General features: G+C 41.4%; 1 protein-coding gene across 6 annotated transcripts in view; it reads left to right on the top strand.

Moving 5' to 3' along the window:
- Positions 1 to 17,960, top strand: part of POMT2 (protein O-mannosyltransferase 2) — a 27,862-nt gene extending 9,902 nt beyond the window's left edge. For 5 of the 6 annotated variants that reach the window (XM_064423752.1, XM_064423756.1, XM_064423754.1 and 2 more), the window contains 13 exons: positions 497 to 606; positions 2,605 to 2,671; positions 3,476 to 3,548; positions 4,981 to 5,059; positions 5,809 to 5,960; positions 7,568 to 7,659; positions 8,758 to 8,834; positions 9,961 to 10,032; positions 10,247 to 10,306; positions 10,474 to 10,579; positions 11,553 to 11,693; positions 12,354 to 12,468; positions 13,005 to 17,960. In XM_064423752.1, the coding sequence (XP_064279822.1) occupies positions 497 to 606; positions 2,605 to 2,671; positions 3,476 to 3,548; positions 4,981 to 5,059; positions 5,809 to 5,960; positions 7,568 to 7,659; positions 8,758 to 8,834; positions 9,961 to 10,032; positions 10,247 to 10,306; positions 10,474 to 10,579; positions 11,553 to 11,693; positions 12,354 to 12,468; positions 13,005 to 13,110 (1,250 nt within the window). In that variant the 3' untranslated portion in view covers positions 13,111 to 17,960. The remainder of the gene's footprint in view (positions 1 to 496; positions 607 to 2,604; positions 2,672 to 3,475; positions 3,549 to 4,980; positions 5,060 to 5,808; positions 5,961 to 7,567; positions 7,660 to 8,757; positions 8,835 to 9,960; positions 10,033 to 10,246; positions 10,307 to 10,473; positions 10,580 to 11,552; positions 11,694 to 12,353; positions 12,469 to 13,004) is intronic. The other variant, XM_064423753.1, reaches the window with a different exon arrangement.

Consider the following 17,960-nt stretch of genomic DNA (forward strand, 5'->3'; position numbering starts at 1 on the left):
GTTACCTGCTCCAGAGCTGTCACTGGGGTAGCATCAGGTCTGTTCTCCAAGGCTGAGGTCTCTCACGTGTACTGGGGGGCTAGGAGGGAAGATGTCTTAAGCCAGTGCAGCAGCTCTGCTATCCAAGGCTGAGCTTGCCTCCCTTCCCTCTTGTATTGCTGTAGGGGTCAGCAGTGTTATACTCTTAGGAAAAGCTATCTCAAAACTCTCATTATGAAATTACAAATAAAAGGAATGCCTTACCATGTCTGTTTATGTTAAAACTTAGTGGGAGAGTTTTAAGTGTTTCAGCCAAATGTTATGTAACAGTTTCACTGAATCCTGGTTAGGGATGGGAGATAAGCTTGCAATGAGCCCTGTGGAGTAATGCGTCAAACAGGAAACAAACTTCCATCAAAACAATGGAGAGTGCCTGCTTAATGGAGCACTGTAGACTCGATGGGGGAGATACAGGGGAGCTGCCTTATGCCTTTTTCCCTCCCTCTTTCTCACGCAGATTTGGCATACGGGTCTGTGGTCACAGTGAAGAACCTTCGGATGGCAGGGGGATACCTTCACTCCCACTGGCACCTCTATCCCGAGGGCATTGGGGCTCGCCAGCAGCAGGTTGGTGTGCTGTGCTGGAATTGCCTGTGCCTACAACCACTGGGCTACTCTCTTTGTATTTGGCACTAGGGGCCAAACTGGTAGGAGCTGTGTGTTTACTCAGCATCTGTTACCATCTCAGGGCCACGGCTGTGCACTTGGCTTAGAACTCTGACTGAAAAGGAGGCTTGAAGTCACCCTGCACCAGGGGGTGGCTTACAGTAACAAGGCTTTGCAAGACTACCGTCCATAAGTGGAGTCCAAGAGACTCCAGAATAGTCTTCCATAATGAAAGTTACCTCAAGGAAGGCTGTAAAACTTGGTTTGAAATAAGTACATTATCTTACAGCTTTTCTGGCTGTATATTGAAAGCAAGGGAATAGAACTGATGTATATTGTTTTTACTCCAGCCACTGGCCTCTGTGACCATACATGAATCCCTCTCCTTTGTGCCTTGCTTCCTTCATCTGTCACCAAAGAATTTGCTCAATAAATTAGATACTGTGCATTTGTAAGCTAATGTAGCCATATGGAAACCATCTGAGCTAAGGGCTTCTCATTAAATGATTAAGCAATAAGTGAAAGTAGAAATCAGAAATCATGTAACTATCTCTAATTAAGAAGTACAAGCATTAAGTGGATTTCTTATTTTTGTCCATCATCATCAAGCTTCACAAATCTTTGCTGCTTCTGCACTTTTACCAAGATGTATTCTGCAGTTTGATTAGTGGTGTCTAAAAATTGTTCTGAGATCCTTGAAAGAAAGTTGCCAGAGAAACACAAGTGTGGTTTTTAACTCCCTGCTGTCTCTGTTGCTAAGAGGAGGTTTTCAGAAGTTAAAACCTTATCTCAATCTTTTTTTCCTGCTGCTTGTCAAAATCAGAATTTCTAATACTCTGGCATGACATTAATGTTTATTACAGTGTATGGAGATGTCATACTAAACTGCCTCAAGCATAGGCAAAATTGGAGTGCAGATCATGCTTTATGACATTAAAAGCAGGGAAAGGCAGTTTGAAGAGGGCACTAATGGGAGTTCCTAATGGAAAGTGGGAAAGGTTGGAGATTTCCCTGTTTGTGCTCCCTGCCCTGATGGTAGGACATCAGTAGGGTTCTAGGTAGTTTCAGGACTCTGGAGAGGGGAAGAGAATTTAGAGAGGAATTTGGAGGAGATCTAGAGAGGAAAAAGTGATCTTTCTGCTTCCACTTTCTCCTCCTCTCCTGATAGCTTGACCTCAAGGTATGAGGTTCTACCTCCAGCTCTCCTTTTTCCTCATTGTCAGACACTCCTCTGTGTTCTGCCTCTCACCCACCCACTGGGCCATCTGCTCCCTCCTAAGAGAGAGGCACAGGTGGGGCACAGGGCTAGGGTCCCACAGAGCAGGGCTTGCTGCTCTGTAAGAGGAGGGTGGGCAAAGGGAGTACAGTTCCACGTGCTGTGGGCAGCAGCAGCCTGGAATAGGATAGTCTTTGTGTCCTTTGTAGCAGGCAATGCAGTTACTCGGTGTGAGGCTGAGCAGGCTGGCAGGGGTTAGCTGAGTGGCTGTAATGGGTGATCCCTGGATCCTTACCTTGCCTGGATCTTTTGGCAGATGTTATGGTTGTCACAGTCAGCCTGTTGTCAGAAATCTGTCTGTAAAGCCAGTGCTGCTTCTGTCTCCTGGTTTGGATAGTGGTCAGTGATTATTCAAGAACTCTGGTTTGGATATCCTGTTGTTGTAGAAGGAGTCTCTGAAACAGGGTGAGGGGAGGTCAGGCTGTGTTTGGAGGCTGTTGGTGCAGGTGAACTGCCATGAAGTGTAGTGCTTCTGAGTATGGGCTGTACACTGGCTGAGAGGTGTCATCTGGCTTAAGGAGTGCCCCATAACTGGTTTTCTAGGGGCACTGTCATAAAGGTAGTGCCAGGACTGCTGTGTGGCTGGTGCATCATCTGGGGCTTTGATTTGCTGGTGAATGTGTTGTGACTGCTATCAACAGTTTTTTTCTTGTTATGTAAAATAATTAATCCTGTCATTTCAGGTCACTGCTTACTTACATAAAGATTTGAATAACCTGTGGATCATAAAGAAACATGACTCAGATACAGGTAACAAAAACCAGTTAAGTGCCTTTTATAACTGCTGCTTCTGTTTTTCAGTAAATATTCTGAGTTCTTGCCAGGGCAGAGTATTCCTCATGGATATGAGAGGGAGAGAAGGAAGAACAAGGGGAAGCTGTCTCTTGTTTTACATTGTGTGTGTGTCTACTGTGTTTTTGGTTCTTTTTCAGATTGTACAGCTGAAGTAAATAAGCTTTTCTTAGCTGAAGGTTGCATTGACAATTTTTCAGCTGCTTAGGGCTGCAAATAACAGCAGAGAGGAAATGTGTCTGAACTGAGTTAATATTTATTGCAAGCTGTTATTGTGGCTAAGAGTCTTGGGAAAGCTAGGTTCTGTAACAGTCTGGTACATTGTGTTTGACAGATTTTTGTGGATGATTGCTTGGGACAAGATAAGAGTACTGAATGTGATTATCTATGGTTTGTGCAGAAAGCTGTTGGTTTAGATTATGTAGTGTATGTAGCTGAGGCATGCTTAGTCTGGCAGTTTCCTTTTCTTTACCTGATGCATGTGTTTATAAAAGTTAGCAAAATTGTCTAAATAGTAAAAAATATAAATAACATAGATATATAAGAAAAATTATAATCAGTGTTGCAAGAGCCATTTATAGTTCACATTCTTTGGAGTAACTCTCAGTGTTAGAGTCTAGAGCAATGTTTTATATCAAGCTTAGGGTCAACACAACTTTGTTTGCTTTATTATCTGCTTGAGGGATGAGCATCAGCAAGAAACTTTCTAAGACCCTGGTAAGTTTGTCATTGCATTGATATGATTAGTTTGTCTTTCTTCAGCAGATCTGTCTGACCTCTCAAGCCCTGTGGAATTTGTGAGGCATGGAGATATTATTCGTCTGGAACATAAAGAGTAAGGATGATTTCTGGGATTCAAAGAGATTGTGTGATTGAACAGAATTGGTGGGAGACTTGTCCTGCTGGAGACTGTGATTAGACGAGCACAAGCGGGCTGTGTGACAGAAGTATCTGTGTATCTGAATTTCCAGTGTGAGGTTTGTAGGGTTTTTCTTCTATGGTTTATGTTTTGAAAGGTGTCTATTAAATGAGAAACTTTAGAGAGAGACACAACTTTATTAGACCTAGCTGCCTAAGCAGCAGGGAGATTTCTTCAGTTGTGTGAGGTGCAATAATCAGGGTAACTCTTCTAGAGAAGCAATTTCAAAACCCTCATTCTGTTGCTGGTTTCCATGCTGAATTTTCTAGATAAATAGAATATAGAGGTTTTTTTGTCAGTGTACTGCAAGTATCCTGTCCCTATGTTCATAGGTGGTATCCACCCTCTGAAGTTCTCAACAGCACTGAGATCATAGCAGTTAAACACTTTAAATGAAAATGGAAGCTGATCCTTTCCCTTTCTGCAGGGAATACCTAAGAGGAAGCAGGGGACCTGTAGTGACTTGATATTTAGTCTTTATCTAGTGTAATGTCACTGTGCCAAAATGCTATGTGCTTTCACAGCTTTGATCTCTTAACATTCCGTATGGCATATGCACAAACCATTGCTTAGGCTGCCAAAATGATTATAACACTTATTTTTTAAAATTTTGAATTGGGAGTTTACTATCAAACATATGGTAATGAGGGTGATAACATCTTGATTGGGCAGAATGGGTTGAGTCCTGATGAGGTCTGTGGTGTGAATCAGTGTTGCTGGGGAAGGATCCAGCCTGTGGCACATCCCACGGACAGGACAGGGTGTCTGTGCCAGTGCAGCCAGGCAGCAGCAGCAGTGCTGTCCCAGCACCTTTGGCAAGGAATGATGGGCTATGGCCAGGTTTCTCTGCTTGCCTCAGCTGGCAGACCCTGCCAGCGTGGGAGGCTCTTTGCCTGCACTGTGCTGGTGCTAAATGGTGGCCCCTGATTTCCCCCTAAATGATACAGTTTTTCCCCACAAAAGCAAAACTGATAATCACAAAAGGTCGGGATCTTGCTTTTCTTCTTATAAAACAGGTCTCTTTGTCACACTTTTACTGTTAATTAAAACAAAACAGAGCAAACCAAAACCAATCTCTTTTTCTTTTAGAGGTGGTAGATTGTAGTTTAAGGGATTTATTCATGATGTCATCCTTTTTTGTCACTGCCCAGTGTGGCATAAGCTCAGAGTCATGTGCTGGAAAGTGACAGTTTCACTCCATGTCTCCCATCCCGTTAAGGCTGTATCCTGCTGTGCCCTCAGCTGGAATTCAGTGGTTAGAGTACTGGCAGATCTCTGAATGGCTCAAACCAATGTTTTTATCACAAATTGACAGGGTTCAAAGGTTTGACTTTTAATTTCATTTCAGAACTTCTAGAAATCTGCACAGTCACCAGCATGAGGCTCCCCTGACAAGGAAGCATTTTCAGGTCACTGGCTATGGAATAGTAAGTGAAGGGAAGATAAAACAAAAGCTTCTTTTGGGAAGAGTTCCTATCATGCTAAGGGAATTGATTGTTGCTTTTTAAAAATTTGTTAGCCAGGATGATAGATGGACATCTGCCATCCTCAAGGAAAAAACTGATGTAGTATGAAATGCTTTATCTCATATGTAAGGTCTATTTAATGTGAACACAGATAAAAAAATAATTTAAACTTTTACTGACAGTCTAGCTTTGGCAGCATTCAACTTCAGAAATGACAAACTGAGCAACCTTGAAGTGGCTCTGACAAGTATTATTTTATGTATTTGGCCTTGTCACATAGACAAGTGGTTTTTTTGATAGATGATGACAGAATTTTGAATCACAAAGATGGAATATGCTTTGAGGGCTGAATTTCTAAATGCAAAGATCTGTTCCCTAAACCCCTTTTGTGAAGCAGCCAAGTTGCCCCTGTTTATGCTGTAACTCTGAGCTGCAGTCAAGAATGAATTGAAAGCAAACAAAACTAAGGTTGGCAAGATAGAGATGTATTTGTGAGTGGTTGCTTATGTCTAGAATCATGTCTTCCTGATGGGGAATCTCTTCTGTGAAGTGTGAGGGGGGCGGTCTGGGATAGTTTTTTAGCTTTGCATCCAGTGGGAGTTTCAGAATTTCCTATTTGCAGTGCTTCAGTTCTGTGTGTCTTCTAGTTTGGACATTGTTTCATTTCATTTTTGTAATTTTTTTTCTCAAATGGCATGCTTGCATGATAGAATGGAACAGGAGACTCCAATGACTTCTGGCGGATTGAAGTGGTGGGCAGGAGGACTGGGGAGCTCATCAAAGTCCTGCGGAGTCACGTCCGGCTAACCCATGTGGCCACAGGGTGTATGTTGGGATCTTCTGGAAAAACTCTGCCAAAATGGTAAATATCCACCCTCTGCAGGGCCTTGAGCTGTCATGTTCCTTTACTCAATGCTGCTTTTAGACTAAGCAATAACTACATTTCTTCCATTTCTTTAAAAGAATAAAAATGTAAGTAGCAGGTACTAGGAGTATGACCAGACAGGAAGATCTGGGTTAGGATTATGCAGTCTGTTACAGTGAAGGTATGCAGCTCTGAAAAATAATATCCCTTACTAAGAGATCCAAAAGTGGCATGGACGTAGATCTTGTCCTCTGGTAAGGCCAGGAGGGGATGATAGATGTGTTATTTAACATGTTATCTATCCTTGGGGTTTGCAAAAATCACCGGAAACTGGGGCAGTTCATGCTGTTCTGTACCACAATCTTCAAAATTGCTTTCTATTGGTATTAATTTACCTTGTGATTAGAAGACCTTTGCCATTTTTGCATGCAGCACCTGAAGTGAGGCAGTGGTTGTGAACTGCTATTAGCAGGTGCTGGGATTTTACTTGTCCTTGAATTATGCATCTTCATCATTCAGATGAGGTGGATGCAGAGACATCCAGGCTGATGGAAGCAAGGTGCCATGTCTGTAAAGCTGCACCATGTGGGATGCTGTCATGGATCCTGAGGCAGAGGCTGTGCACTCATGCTTCCCTAGAAAACTCTAGGTTTCCCTTCTCTGTGTTGTGGAAAAGCCAGATTCCAAAGAATCCCGTGGATGCTGAATCACAGAGCAGGCAGGTATCTCTGGCAACTACCTGGCCAGAAGTGCAAATGCCAGTTAGACATCAGCATAAAGCTGGGCTCATGGACACATAATGTGTTCAGTTAACAAAAAAGCCAATCTCTGTCAAGTGCATTCAGAAAACATTGTGCATTGGGTTTGGGTTTTTTTCCCCACTAACAATCTGCTATGTGAATGGAAGTTATTACCACAAAATGTTAATGATAGTAACAGCTGAGGGCAAAAAACTACTTCTTAACTGCAAATAAGGATGGTTAGAGTATACTGGATTTTTATATTTTTTATTTAACGTGTAGTAATCACTGTCCTTCAGAGAATTTAATGGTAATTATTTAATGGATTAATTAATTAGTGAAATTTGCTAAGTCATGATTGATAGAAATTTCCCTATTAATCTGTCATATTTCTGACAGATTTGATGCACTTTCTCACAAAATCTTTGATGTGACCTGCTAGACATAGGATGACAGACTAAAGAACAGTTATTAGTATCCTCTAAGATAATTGTTTTGTTTCTATAATACAATTCTTGTGGCTATGGATTGACTTAAATTGATGATGGTGATTTTCTTTGGAGGGTTGAATTGGAAGTAGCTTCTTTTTAGTAGGCAAGATCCATAATTTTCAAAAATCCCACATGTCCACCTAGGGCTTTTTAGGTGAGAAAGTGAGAAATGTGGTTCAACTATTCAGTAGAATTTTGATGTCAGCTGCCTTGCAGATCTGTTGTGGTTTTTGTATGGTTGCTATACTATGTAAGAATGCAACTGCTGAAGCATTATGGAGAAGTATAAAGCTAAATGGGGAAAAACTAAACACAAAATGGAAATACTGTGTGTTTCTGTGGGGTGGTGGTAAACTGTTCTGCTGATCCTCAGGGGCTGGGAACAAGTAGAAGTCACTTGCACACCATACCTGAAGGAGACACCCAATTCCCTCTGGAACTTTGAAGATCATATTAACCCTAAATGTAAGTAATTAATTTCCTTTTTGATTGAGAGTGCATCTTGGCTTAAAGGAAGGGATGAGCTGTCAGGTAGCAGTAACTGGCATTCTGCACAGTGTTCTTTCCCAGCTTAAGTGCAAACTTGAGTATGTGCAGGGATGCAGAGCCCTTTTCTATTTCACTGTTTGTACTGGAAGCTGGTGATAATGCTTGAAGTGTAGTGGAAGTATAAAGACTTTCTAAAAGATTTTGAGATTTTAATGTGTTACAAAAGTGTGAAGCACTCCAATACAGGCTGTTATTTATAACATTGTTTAATTGGAAATTGTTGTCATTGATATGTGTATGTCATATATATTTCAGTGATATTTTAAAAAAGCTTGGATCCAGTCTGTTCTGGTGTATTTTTTCCCTTCTCCTCCTGGGGGTGTGCTAAATGATGATTTTGCAGTACCATCAAGAAGTGATTAGTATGTGATAGCGACCTAAATGTGCCAGTAATGGCAGGTGGGCCTTGCAGCCTCATCCAAGAGTTAGGTATGTTTCACAGGCTCCTCTGGAGCGGGTTGTTCAACACAGTCTTCATCCCATGGATTTCTGGTGGCTTGGGCTGAGTTCTGAGTTATTAGAACACTTACTGTTCTTCCTCTTGTGTGAGCAACTGTATGCAAACCAAAGGAGAGAAATCCTGGGCTGTTGACTTGGTAGAATTTCCTCTTTTGTTGTAATTCATTTTGCATTTCCATACTTATGGCTCATTTACAGGTAAACAGCAGCCTGTGAAGCCTATGTCTCTTAATTGCAGCCAGAAATACAAATCTATTTATTTCATGGACTTTTATATATTTCTATTGCTCCTGGAAGTAAAGGAGGAAATTTAGAAGTATAACAGTTGTAAAGTTCACTGGGGGATACTTCTGACTGCAAGCCACTGTGGTTAGGGTATGAATGAATTGCATAGAGAATTAAAAGAAGTTCTGGAAACAGATTTGTTGTAGGAGGAGAGAGTTTAGTTTATTATGAAAAAGGTAAATAAAAGGAAACCATACAAACCTCTAATTTATTTCTCTCTCTCTCTCTTTTTTTTTTTTTTTTTTTTTTTTTTTTTTTTTTTTTTTTAAGTACCCAATATCAGCCTGGATGTTTTGAAGCCTTCTTTTGCAGAAATTCTGCTAGAATCCCACATGGTTATGATCCGGGTACGATATAATTGATTCCAGATTATAATTTTCTTCCTTCTCTCTCTTGCATTCAAAAAGAGGTAGCACTTTCAGAGAGATCTGGGTGATGGCTGCAAGCTAGGGCAGAATTTGCATGCCCAAGCAACCTACTTGAATTTATACTTAGAATAAAGGATGATCTTGGAGCTAAATCCTCCCAGTCCAAGTTTGGAAGCCTTGTGCTTAATACCTGGCTCTGCTGTTGGTGTGATCTAGCTACAGCCTAGTTATGTAATGTTTTCCCTACCTTCCTGTAAGGCTTTAAAGAAAATTTAGTATTTGTGAGGCAGGAGGATATTACTGTGGTCAAAATAAGGAAAATCAGCTAAACAGGTATTTAAAAAACCAGTAAGTGTTTGGATTGAAAATGGAAAGCTTCTGATTTTTTTCAAGTTCATCAAGGAGCTGTGATTTCTGGTTTCCTTTTTATTTCTGAATATATATTTTTTAAAAAGAGAAGATTTAATATTTGCAAGGTGGACTGCTCTTGCAGTCTTTTCCTGTGCTTGTTCTTTGTATTCTTGGCCAAAGCCCATCTGTTTCCAGCTCCTCAGTCCTTGAGAATGAGAAGTTAATATTTTGAAAAAGGAGTCTAGGGTTTTCTTTGGTACTGTTTGTGAAGTTCTTCTCAGATTTTAAAGAGAAAAAAAAGTAGTCAAGCACGTTATTGTTAGTACTTGTAAAGTGTTTTTGTAAAGTGTTTCCATGGCAATCAGTGATAATGCTGTCTCAGGTAAGGAAGCACCTGCATGAGTTTCCATGGAAATATTCTTTGAGGCTTTTTTTTTTGTAGAGGAGAGAAACCTGTCACAGTAGTCTCTTAATGAAAAAAGGTCTTGCTTATGCAATACGTATCCTTAGTGACAGAAAGGCTGAAGAAGATAAATGAGAGAACACTGCCTCTTTTGCTACCCAAAAACCATTTTCACTTGCACAGTAGTATTAGAACATTCATAGTCCTAATTGTGACCATTGTGAAAGATGATGTGTTTATGTAGGTCAGAAAACAGCTTTCACTCGGGAAGGGTATTGATGTATGTTTGTGTAGGCAGGCATTGCAGCATAGCTGCATGCTCATTTAAATTTTATGTTAATTTATCTGTAGGGAAACAGTGGTCTCAAACCAAAGGACAATGAAGTCACATCCAAACCTTGGCACTGGCCCATCAATTACCAGGTATATTGATCAATCCATATTCCTTTCTATTTTCAAGTGCTTTTGCAGTGCCTTTTGAAGCACAACACCTTGTCATTGCATTGAAGATGTTGTCAGCTTTCTTTTGTAGCACCTGAAATGCATGGATGGGAATTTGTCTCACCTTAGACGCTGTGCAAAATACAAACTGGACTGATGAATATCTGTTTTTCTCCCTTCTGATCTCTTTCCTCAGGGACTGCGTTTTTCTGGTGTCAATGAGACGGATTATCGGGTTTATTTGCTTGGAAACCCGGTAAGTTGGAGTGAGAGGTTCCAAGCCAATGTCTTTAGCAAACTTTAGCTTAGTCTTGCTTCTGCCAGTTCTCTTCCTTCTCCTTTTGGACTGCCTCTCTTATTGTACTCTTAATGTTTGCACACGTCCAGCATGAAGTCCCAAATCTTTCTTTTTCTCTTGTGTAGGTGATTTGGTGGCTAAATCTGGTCACTATTGGGTTATATCTTCTGATAACAGTTGCCACTGCAGTGGCACTGAAGCGAGGTGTCCAACTGACATCTGAACTCAAAGGTGAGGTCAGTCTTCCTTTTCATAAATGCCTTTTGCAGGAACCTTAGAAGTGTGTGGATGGCAGGACTTTATGGGTCAAGGGTGGGAAACCACTGAGCTTGGATTATCAAGCAGTGTCCACAAAAGAGTGGGAACTTCATAGCTGTAGTTTAATAGTGAATACCACAGATCTTCTACAAAAATAGTGCATGTCTACCTACACTGGCTGCAAGGGATACAGGCCAATTCATCAATGCCCTTCTATCAAGCTCTGCATGTGCTCTGTACTCGGTAGTTTGCACAGTGTCTTAAAACAAGAAATGTTTGCTGATATTTATGCAAAGCAAATGACAAATGCAAGAGATAAAATGATCCTTTATTATGTGCATTGCCAAGGTTTTGAAGCTTTTCATAAGCCCTAATTAGTCATACTTTTACCATTCCTGTTTATATCAATGGTTGCTTCATTTTGTAGATCTCCTTATGGGAAGTCAGTTCTAAAATGTGATGGGAAGCCACTCAGTTATACAATAAGTTATTGGCTAAGCTGTATACAGACACCAGAGCTCTTAGTCCCTTCCCCAGGCTCTGAAAGCTAGGCACCACTTCTTTCCAGGAAGGGCTGACAAAGTGATCATCTGGATGGCTCTCATTGCAGAGACAATGAAAATCTTCAGAAGCCAAAATCATCTGGTTAGTCCGATGCACAGCCAGAAAAACTGCATGTTTGGTCTTAACTTAGAGCACGGCCAACCTCCTGCCATGCCTTGAGACTTAGAACTTTGTATATCTTTTCTGGCAGCTGTTGTCCTGAAGAGTGCTTGTATGTTTATAAAGAATGCAGCTAGAGGCTTGAAGGCTTGAAGCAATTCCAGACCAATAAATGACTTCCTGCAGAGATCATTCCTGCTGAGTTTACTTAGTGTGTTAAGGTTTGCAAATAGGAGCTGTAGCTGAGTTTTTCTCTGCTGAAGTATGTTTATTTGTGTTCCAGAACTGTCCAGAGTCGTGCTACGTGCTGGAGGGCAGATCACACTGGGCTGGCTCCTTCATTACCTCCCTTTTTTTATGATGGGACGAGTTCTCTACTTCCACCACTACTTTCCTGCCATGCTTTTTTCCAGCATGTTGACAGGTAAATACTAGAGTCTTGCAAAAGACAAGGTAGGGAAAAAGGTGATATTCTGTTAAATTGAATGTTTTTCAGCCTAAAAGGTTTATTATTTTTATAGGCTTTGTTTGCTTGTGCAAACTACTTGAAAGCATTGACTAACTCAAAATGTTTTTCACAAAACAGCTTGCAGTACAAATTTTTTGTTTGTCTGTTTGGTTTTGGTTTTTTGGTGGTGGTTACTTGGTAAGTTAGTTGGTTTTTTGTTATCACTCTGAAGAGGCAGTCATGTCTATTGCTTAGGGCATTTAAATTTAGAGTTGGGATTCCTGGTCTCTGCTATTTCACTGTTCTTATATATTCTTGTATGTAAGTTACTTCCCTCTTTGTTTACTGCCAACACCTTTCTGTCATGTCTGTTTATAATTTGGCCTTGGTAGTTTTTCCTGTGATTTTATACCAACCCGATTAGCATCTGGCACCCAGATCTCTTTTACATTTATTCCACTGAAAATGTAGGACAAAAAGAACCTTTGATACAAAACAATCTCTATGGTTCTGAAGGTTACCAAGGTAAATGAATTTAAAAATTGACGTAGTCTTTTGGTGCTAACAGAGTTTCATCAGCCTAGTCAGTGAATACAGCAGCTCTGTTCTTCTGACTTTACCTCTTCCTTCTCCTAGGAATCACCTGGGATGCACTACTGAAGTTCTGTGCTGGGTTCTTGTCACCCAGCACTACAGCTAGAAAGGTGTATGGAGGTGGATTCCTGGCACTGGTTCTCCTCATCCTGTACAGGTGAGTGCAGCTGAACTTTTTATGAATGGAATGTGTGACAATTGCCATCTCAATGGAAACTTTGCAGTCTGTTAATTATCCTTAGCCTTTGTTCCCTTTTCTCTTCTCTGCTGAATTTGTCAGACATCCTCAAGCCCAATCCTAAACCTTCAAATTTTATTAGATTCAACATCTGTGTCCCTGTAATGCATTATAGAGCATCTTTCCATTGCAGAGATTTTTTCTTTGGTTGCAGCACACAGTGTGAACACTGTTATCCTCCAAACCTGTCGTTCAGTGGTTTGTGGTTCTATTCCCAATGATGGTGACATATTCCTCAAATACAGGCAAATTTTTCATTATTGTAGGTTTTTTCAGATTCTAAGAGAAAATACCACATGTGATAAAACTATGTGCTATGTATATATTGAGTTCAGCAGAGATTAGATGGTTCCAAGTAGAGCTTAGAGCAGCCCAAAGACAAAGGTCCTTTGGGCTGTGAACCTCTTGAGACAAAACTGTGCTGTGTTTGATGGGCATTTGGTTTCTTCCCACAGCTTCTACCTCTTCCATCCGCTGTCCTATGGGATGATAGGACCCATGGCCTCCAACCCGAGCAGCCCCATGGCAGGGCTCCGGTGGATGGACTCCTGGGAATTCTAGAGCAAAGGAAGCCTGGGAACAGCGGATCAGAAGCAAGAGATCTGCTGCAAGTCAGGCTGATTCTGGTGCTTTGAGGACATGGAGGACTCTGGGTATAGGAACCCTGTTGCTTTGGCATTTGTTTGCACTGCCTGCATTGGAAGATGCAGAGGATGACAAGGTCCCCTTAAATTAAAAGACTCATGTCCTGAATCCTTAGATTGTATTAATGGACAACTGGCTGCCTGAATGCCAATTCCTTGAAGCAGTGTATGTCAGTCAAACAGCAATGGCATTCCAGCAGCCAGACCAGTACAAGTTGGAGGCTGTCTGCAGTGGCATGTACACTCTGTGTGTGTGTGTCTGTCTTCCTTCTTGTCATCTAAGCACCACGGCAGTTTGAAGCACTATAGGACTTCTATCAAGATTAACAACCTTTCTATGATGAGGTTTTTGAAAGCTTACTGTAAGTATCTGGGGACCTTCATTCTACCTGCCTTGGCTGTCTAAAGGTTTTTTTGTTCTGACCCTGGATTTTAAAATTTGACTGAAAGGGTCTGTTTGAAATCTCCTGAGCCATTGTGCCTTGCCTGTCTCCCAGGCCCTCTGCAGAGATGGAAATTGTTTATTCCTATATACTGCCTTTCTCTCTGGTCACCTTTAATCAGTTATACAACTCACCTAGCAGGCCTGTTTTCAGGGCCAGACTGTTCCAGCTCAGCTCTTTGTAGCTTCTTTCAGTTCTGTCTGAAGGTGACAAGGAAATTACAGTAGAAATGACAGGGGGTTTATTTTCAGCCCCAGTATGCTGTGGAGACCAGCAGGGGGATGTACTGCAGACTGTAATGATAGCTTGGAAATCTTACAGACAGCTGTCATTCAGCTTTTGTTCCCAGCTTTTTCAGTGCCTGTGCTTCTAGGGGAAGGATGCATCTCAATGCATGTGGCATCTGCAAAACGGGCTGCTGGTGCCAAAGTATCTGCTCAGTGTTCCCATATTGAACAAGTTCCTTCTCTAGACTGCTGAACATCAAATTACAAGGAAATGTGAGGCCAGGCAAAAATTCTTTATCTGTGAAGTGTCAAGAGCCATTGGATTTTGAATCCACCCCTTACAAGAAAGTGGAATTTGATTTATCAGGTGCCTTTGTCCTGTGTTAGGTCTATTTTTGTCTATGTTTCTTTTATTCCATTTCCTACTCTTCATCCAAGGTCAATTTCTTGTCACAGTTCAAGTTGCTCCCTTGTAGTATCCAACGTGAATGACACTTTGATCACAGCTGTGTTCCTGTCTCAAGAAGTAATATTTGAAAAACTCTTTTGTGTATGTTTCATTGAACTCTTGCCTTTCATTTCAGAGTTCTTGCTTTGCTTCACAGCCTTGAATCAAAATTACAGGTAGAGGGAGAGGAACAGGTGGGTGTGTCTGCCTTTAAAAATGGACTCTGCATTTATTTCTCTTACCAAATCTTGGGTTTGAATACATTTCCTATCACATGGAAGGGCTGCATTAGCATAGTTGTTCTGTGGGGGGGACTAGACTCCAGTCAGACTTGCTTTGGTTTCTCTTTAGTGGAGATCCAGAGCATTGTTCAGTAAGGCAGCTGCTTGCTTTGTAAGGCTCTGGCTTGGTATGTCACATCTCTCCAGAAACTGACTCCTATAGATACTAGCTCAGATGGGATGAGCTTGTGCTTTTGATTCTAAAGGTTTTGAGTTGATCACCTGCTGCATATACATGGTGGGAAGTCATTGCAATAATTAGCTGCTGGGTTTGATGATTCTTTTCCACTTGTTATTGCAGGAAGTGCTCCTACCTGCATGAGCCAGGAATTCACAGAGGTGATGTATAGGCAAGAAGCATGTGGGGGAAGGCTGCAAACTTCTTCAGAACCTGCCACATCTGACAGCAGCAGCAAATTGTTAACTGTTGGCAATGTGGAAGGTGGACAGTGCAGTGCTGCCTTGTAACAATGTGATCCACCAATCTCTTGGTGAGATTATTGGCTTAATACATTGCTGTCCTCAATATGAGCTTTCCCTAAGGGAGTCCCATTGTCATGGGAAGGATTTGCCAGAAGAGCTAGCAAAAGCCATGATTTAAAGTGCAGTTTTTTTCCAGCACATACAATTACATTCTCCCCCTTAGCATTAACAACAACAACAAAAAAAATCTCAAGAAGTTTGTAAGTGTTTCAGAATTACTGTTTGTAACACCCTTTATTCATCATATAAAACCTTGGGAGTGCAAAAACTGAGTCAGTAACCTTGGTTTCTTCAATTATTATTAAGGGGTCAGTTTTGTAGGAGTTGCCTGAGGAAGATGAGCCAGTCTGTTTCTTGACTAGGATGCTTCCATCCTTTATTACTAATAATCTTTTGAATGTGGATTGGCAGCTGAGTGCTGAAGGTGGCAAATTTAATGCTCCCATCCCACTTTCCTGTGTACAAGTCCAGCTCCTGTTTCAACACAAACAAAAGGTTTATTTTTCTTTAGAACTGTCACTTCAGAAATTTTCTTGAGAGCATTTGATTGACATTGAGACTGTTTCTTAGGTCTTGTGTGATGGTAAGTGGTTGGAGGCATACAGTGAAAAAACAATCTAGCTATTCCACAAGAGGGAGCAACAGCTGAATTTTTATTTTTGATCTGGAGTTAAAAGGATTGAAAGGTCTACATTGAAGACTAGAGGGCAGACATTTCCTCTGCACTCTCTGGACTCCAAGGGTTGGGTTTTCAAGTATATGTACATTGATGTAGCTCTGTGTTCTTTCAGCAGAAAAATACTGAAAAATTACTCCTGTTAGAATTTGACCTTCAGTATTTGCTTCTTAAAACAAAATCTGTCAGGCTATTACTGAAACATAGTACTAACTTTTATGAGGTCAATAAAATACAATAATTTGGATTCCCTTCCTGACTGTCTCTAAATATCTTAAGTGGTACAGACATGAGGCTCTTTGCTTTTGGGATGGAGTTTGGGTTGCTTCAGTTCAGTTTTTCCAGTTGTGCTTGTAGAATGAGTGCAGGTTCTTTTTGAGAACTGCTCATTAGTCGTCTTCTCCAGTCACGTGGAAAATAGCTAATGGTGCTTTCTGAGGCCAGAGGTGCTGTTCTCTGGAGCAGCTGCTCTCTTTGAACCCTGCTTGACAGGGCTCCTTTTATCACTGACAAAGTATTTCATCAAACTGTATCCATGGATTCAAATCACAAAAAGCTGCAGGCTGCCACATTCCCTGCTTCACATTCTTTTTTGTGTGTAAACTCTATTTTCAACTCTTCATTGTCTGAAAGATAGATAGAGGGCCTCTAGGCTCATCTAGCTTTATCCTAGGCAATCCATCCATCTTAAAAGGTTTCTGCTAACAGTTGCTTCAGGACATCGATACGCACACATCCATTCCAGCAGCAGGGACTGGCCTATTTCCAGGAACTGCACCACTCATGCTATGAGACACAGATGTGACTGTGAGGAGGATTTGAGTGGAGATTTCTGTGCCAAGGTTGCCCTTGGTCCAGGTGGAGGATTTTGTGTCATCGCCGTTTACCACCATTGTTAGCAGCCCTTGGAGCCACCACCACTCTTTAGTCTGTGCAGGGTTTTCTTTTTGCATCTTGATTGGAAAGGCTGATTGATGCACAAAGGGCATTGGCAGGATATACTCTTTTATATCTTCCTCCTTCCTTCTGGTTCTTGAAGAATGCCCAAATTACAGGTCATGTCTTTGCTTTCCTTAAATTTTGGGCTATTCCCATTTCATACAGGTGCCTGGACAAGGGGTAGGACAGGATATCCTGTAGTAGCCTGAGTGAATTAATACCTGTCACGTGGTCTGAGAGCAAAACCAGAGCCTTGTTATGGAAAGGTAAACAAATGTGTTACCTGTAGTTCCCTCTTGTCCCTCCTGAATCCTTCAGAGAATTGTTTTTTAGGGACTTGGGAGTAAACCACCTGTTAACGTGGAAACACAAGGCGTTCACCTGAAATTCTCCATTGCCACACTTAGCAGCTTCCCTTCCTTGCTGTGACTGAGTAACCCTCTGGGCTGGCACTCTGCATAGGCACTGTTTCCTCCTCTCAGGATCCTGCTGGCAATGTGAAAGCCTTCCTAGCAGTGCCCTGTGTCTCTGCCAGATGGGGAATGGAGGTAAGATTTTTTTTCCCCCCCTTTTCAGCAAGGGACCCCATGACCCCACACATGGGCAAGTGTGTCATGAAAGCAAAAATGTGTGGACTGTTAGAACAACATAAGGTTCTTCCTGCTGGGAAAGCTAGGCTGAGGATAGAACACCACCTCCGTAGCATGCTTTCCTTGGGGTGGGGCTGTTGGCAGCAAGCAGTTAGGACTGAAAACTCTCTGTCTCTTTTAAAGTACTAACACCTTGGTTGTATGGTTGGTTGCAAGTTGCTTCCCTTTGTAAACTTTTTTATGCTCTTTACTTGAATGTCAAGGGCTATGGTTATGGCAAATAATATCTGACGCTGTCACATGTTAGCATAGATACCACTCCTGCTGAATTTGTAATTGATTCTAAAACTTTGCCAAGTGAGCTTACTGTGTTTTTCAAGAGACAGGGTTTAGAGGCATCCTTGAAGAGCTTGCCCCTGGCTAAACAAGAGTTTGGAGCAACAGTGAGAGGGGTTCTTTGGTAATTCTGTTCTATATCCTGAACCTTTTGTACTAATGCCAGGGGATGTGTGTGTGCATCTGTCTGAACTGAATTCTTTTAACTACAGTGCAATTACTGTACCATATGGTGTGGATGGGAGAATGTTCCCTTGAGCTATACATGTGTTTTTTACAGGTGATAATGGAAAACGAGGTAGAATTTGGAATTTAATTTTGTAATAAATATCTCTTTGAAGCAA

This window comes from Passer domesticus, chromosome 6 (assembly GCF_036417665.1).
Source record: "Passer domesticus isolate bPasDom1 chromosome 6, bPasDom1.hap1, whole genome shotgun sequence".
Classification (NCBI taxonomy): Eukaryota; Metazoa; Chordata; class Aves; order Passeriformes; family Passeridae; genus Passer; species Passer domesticus.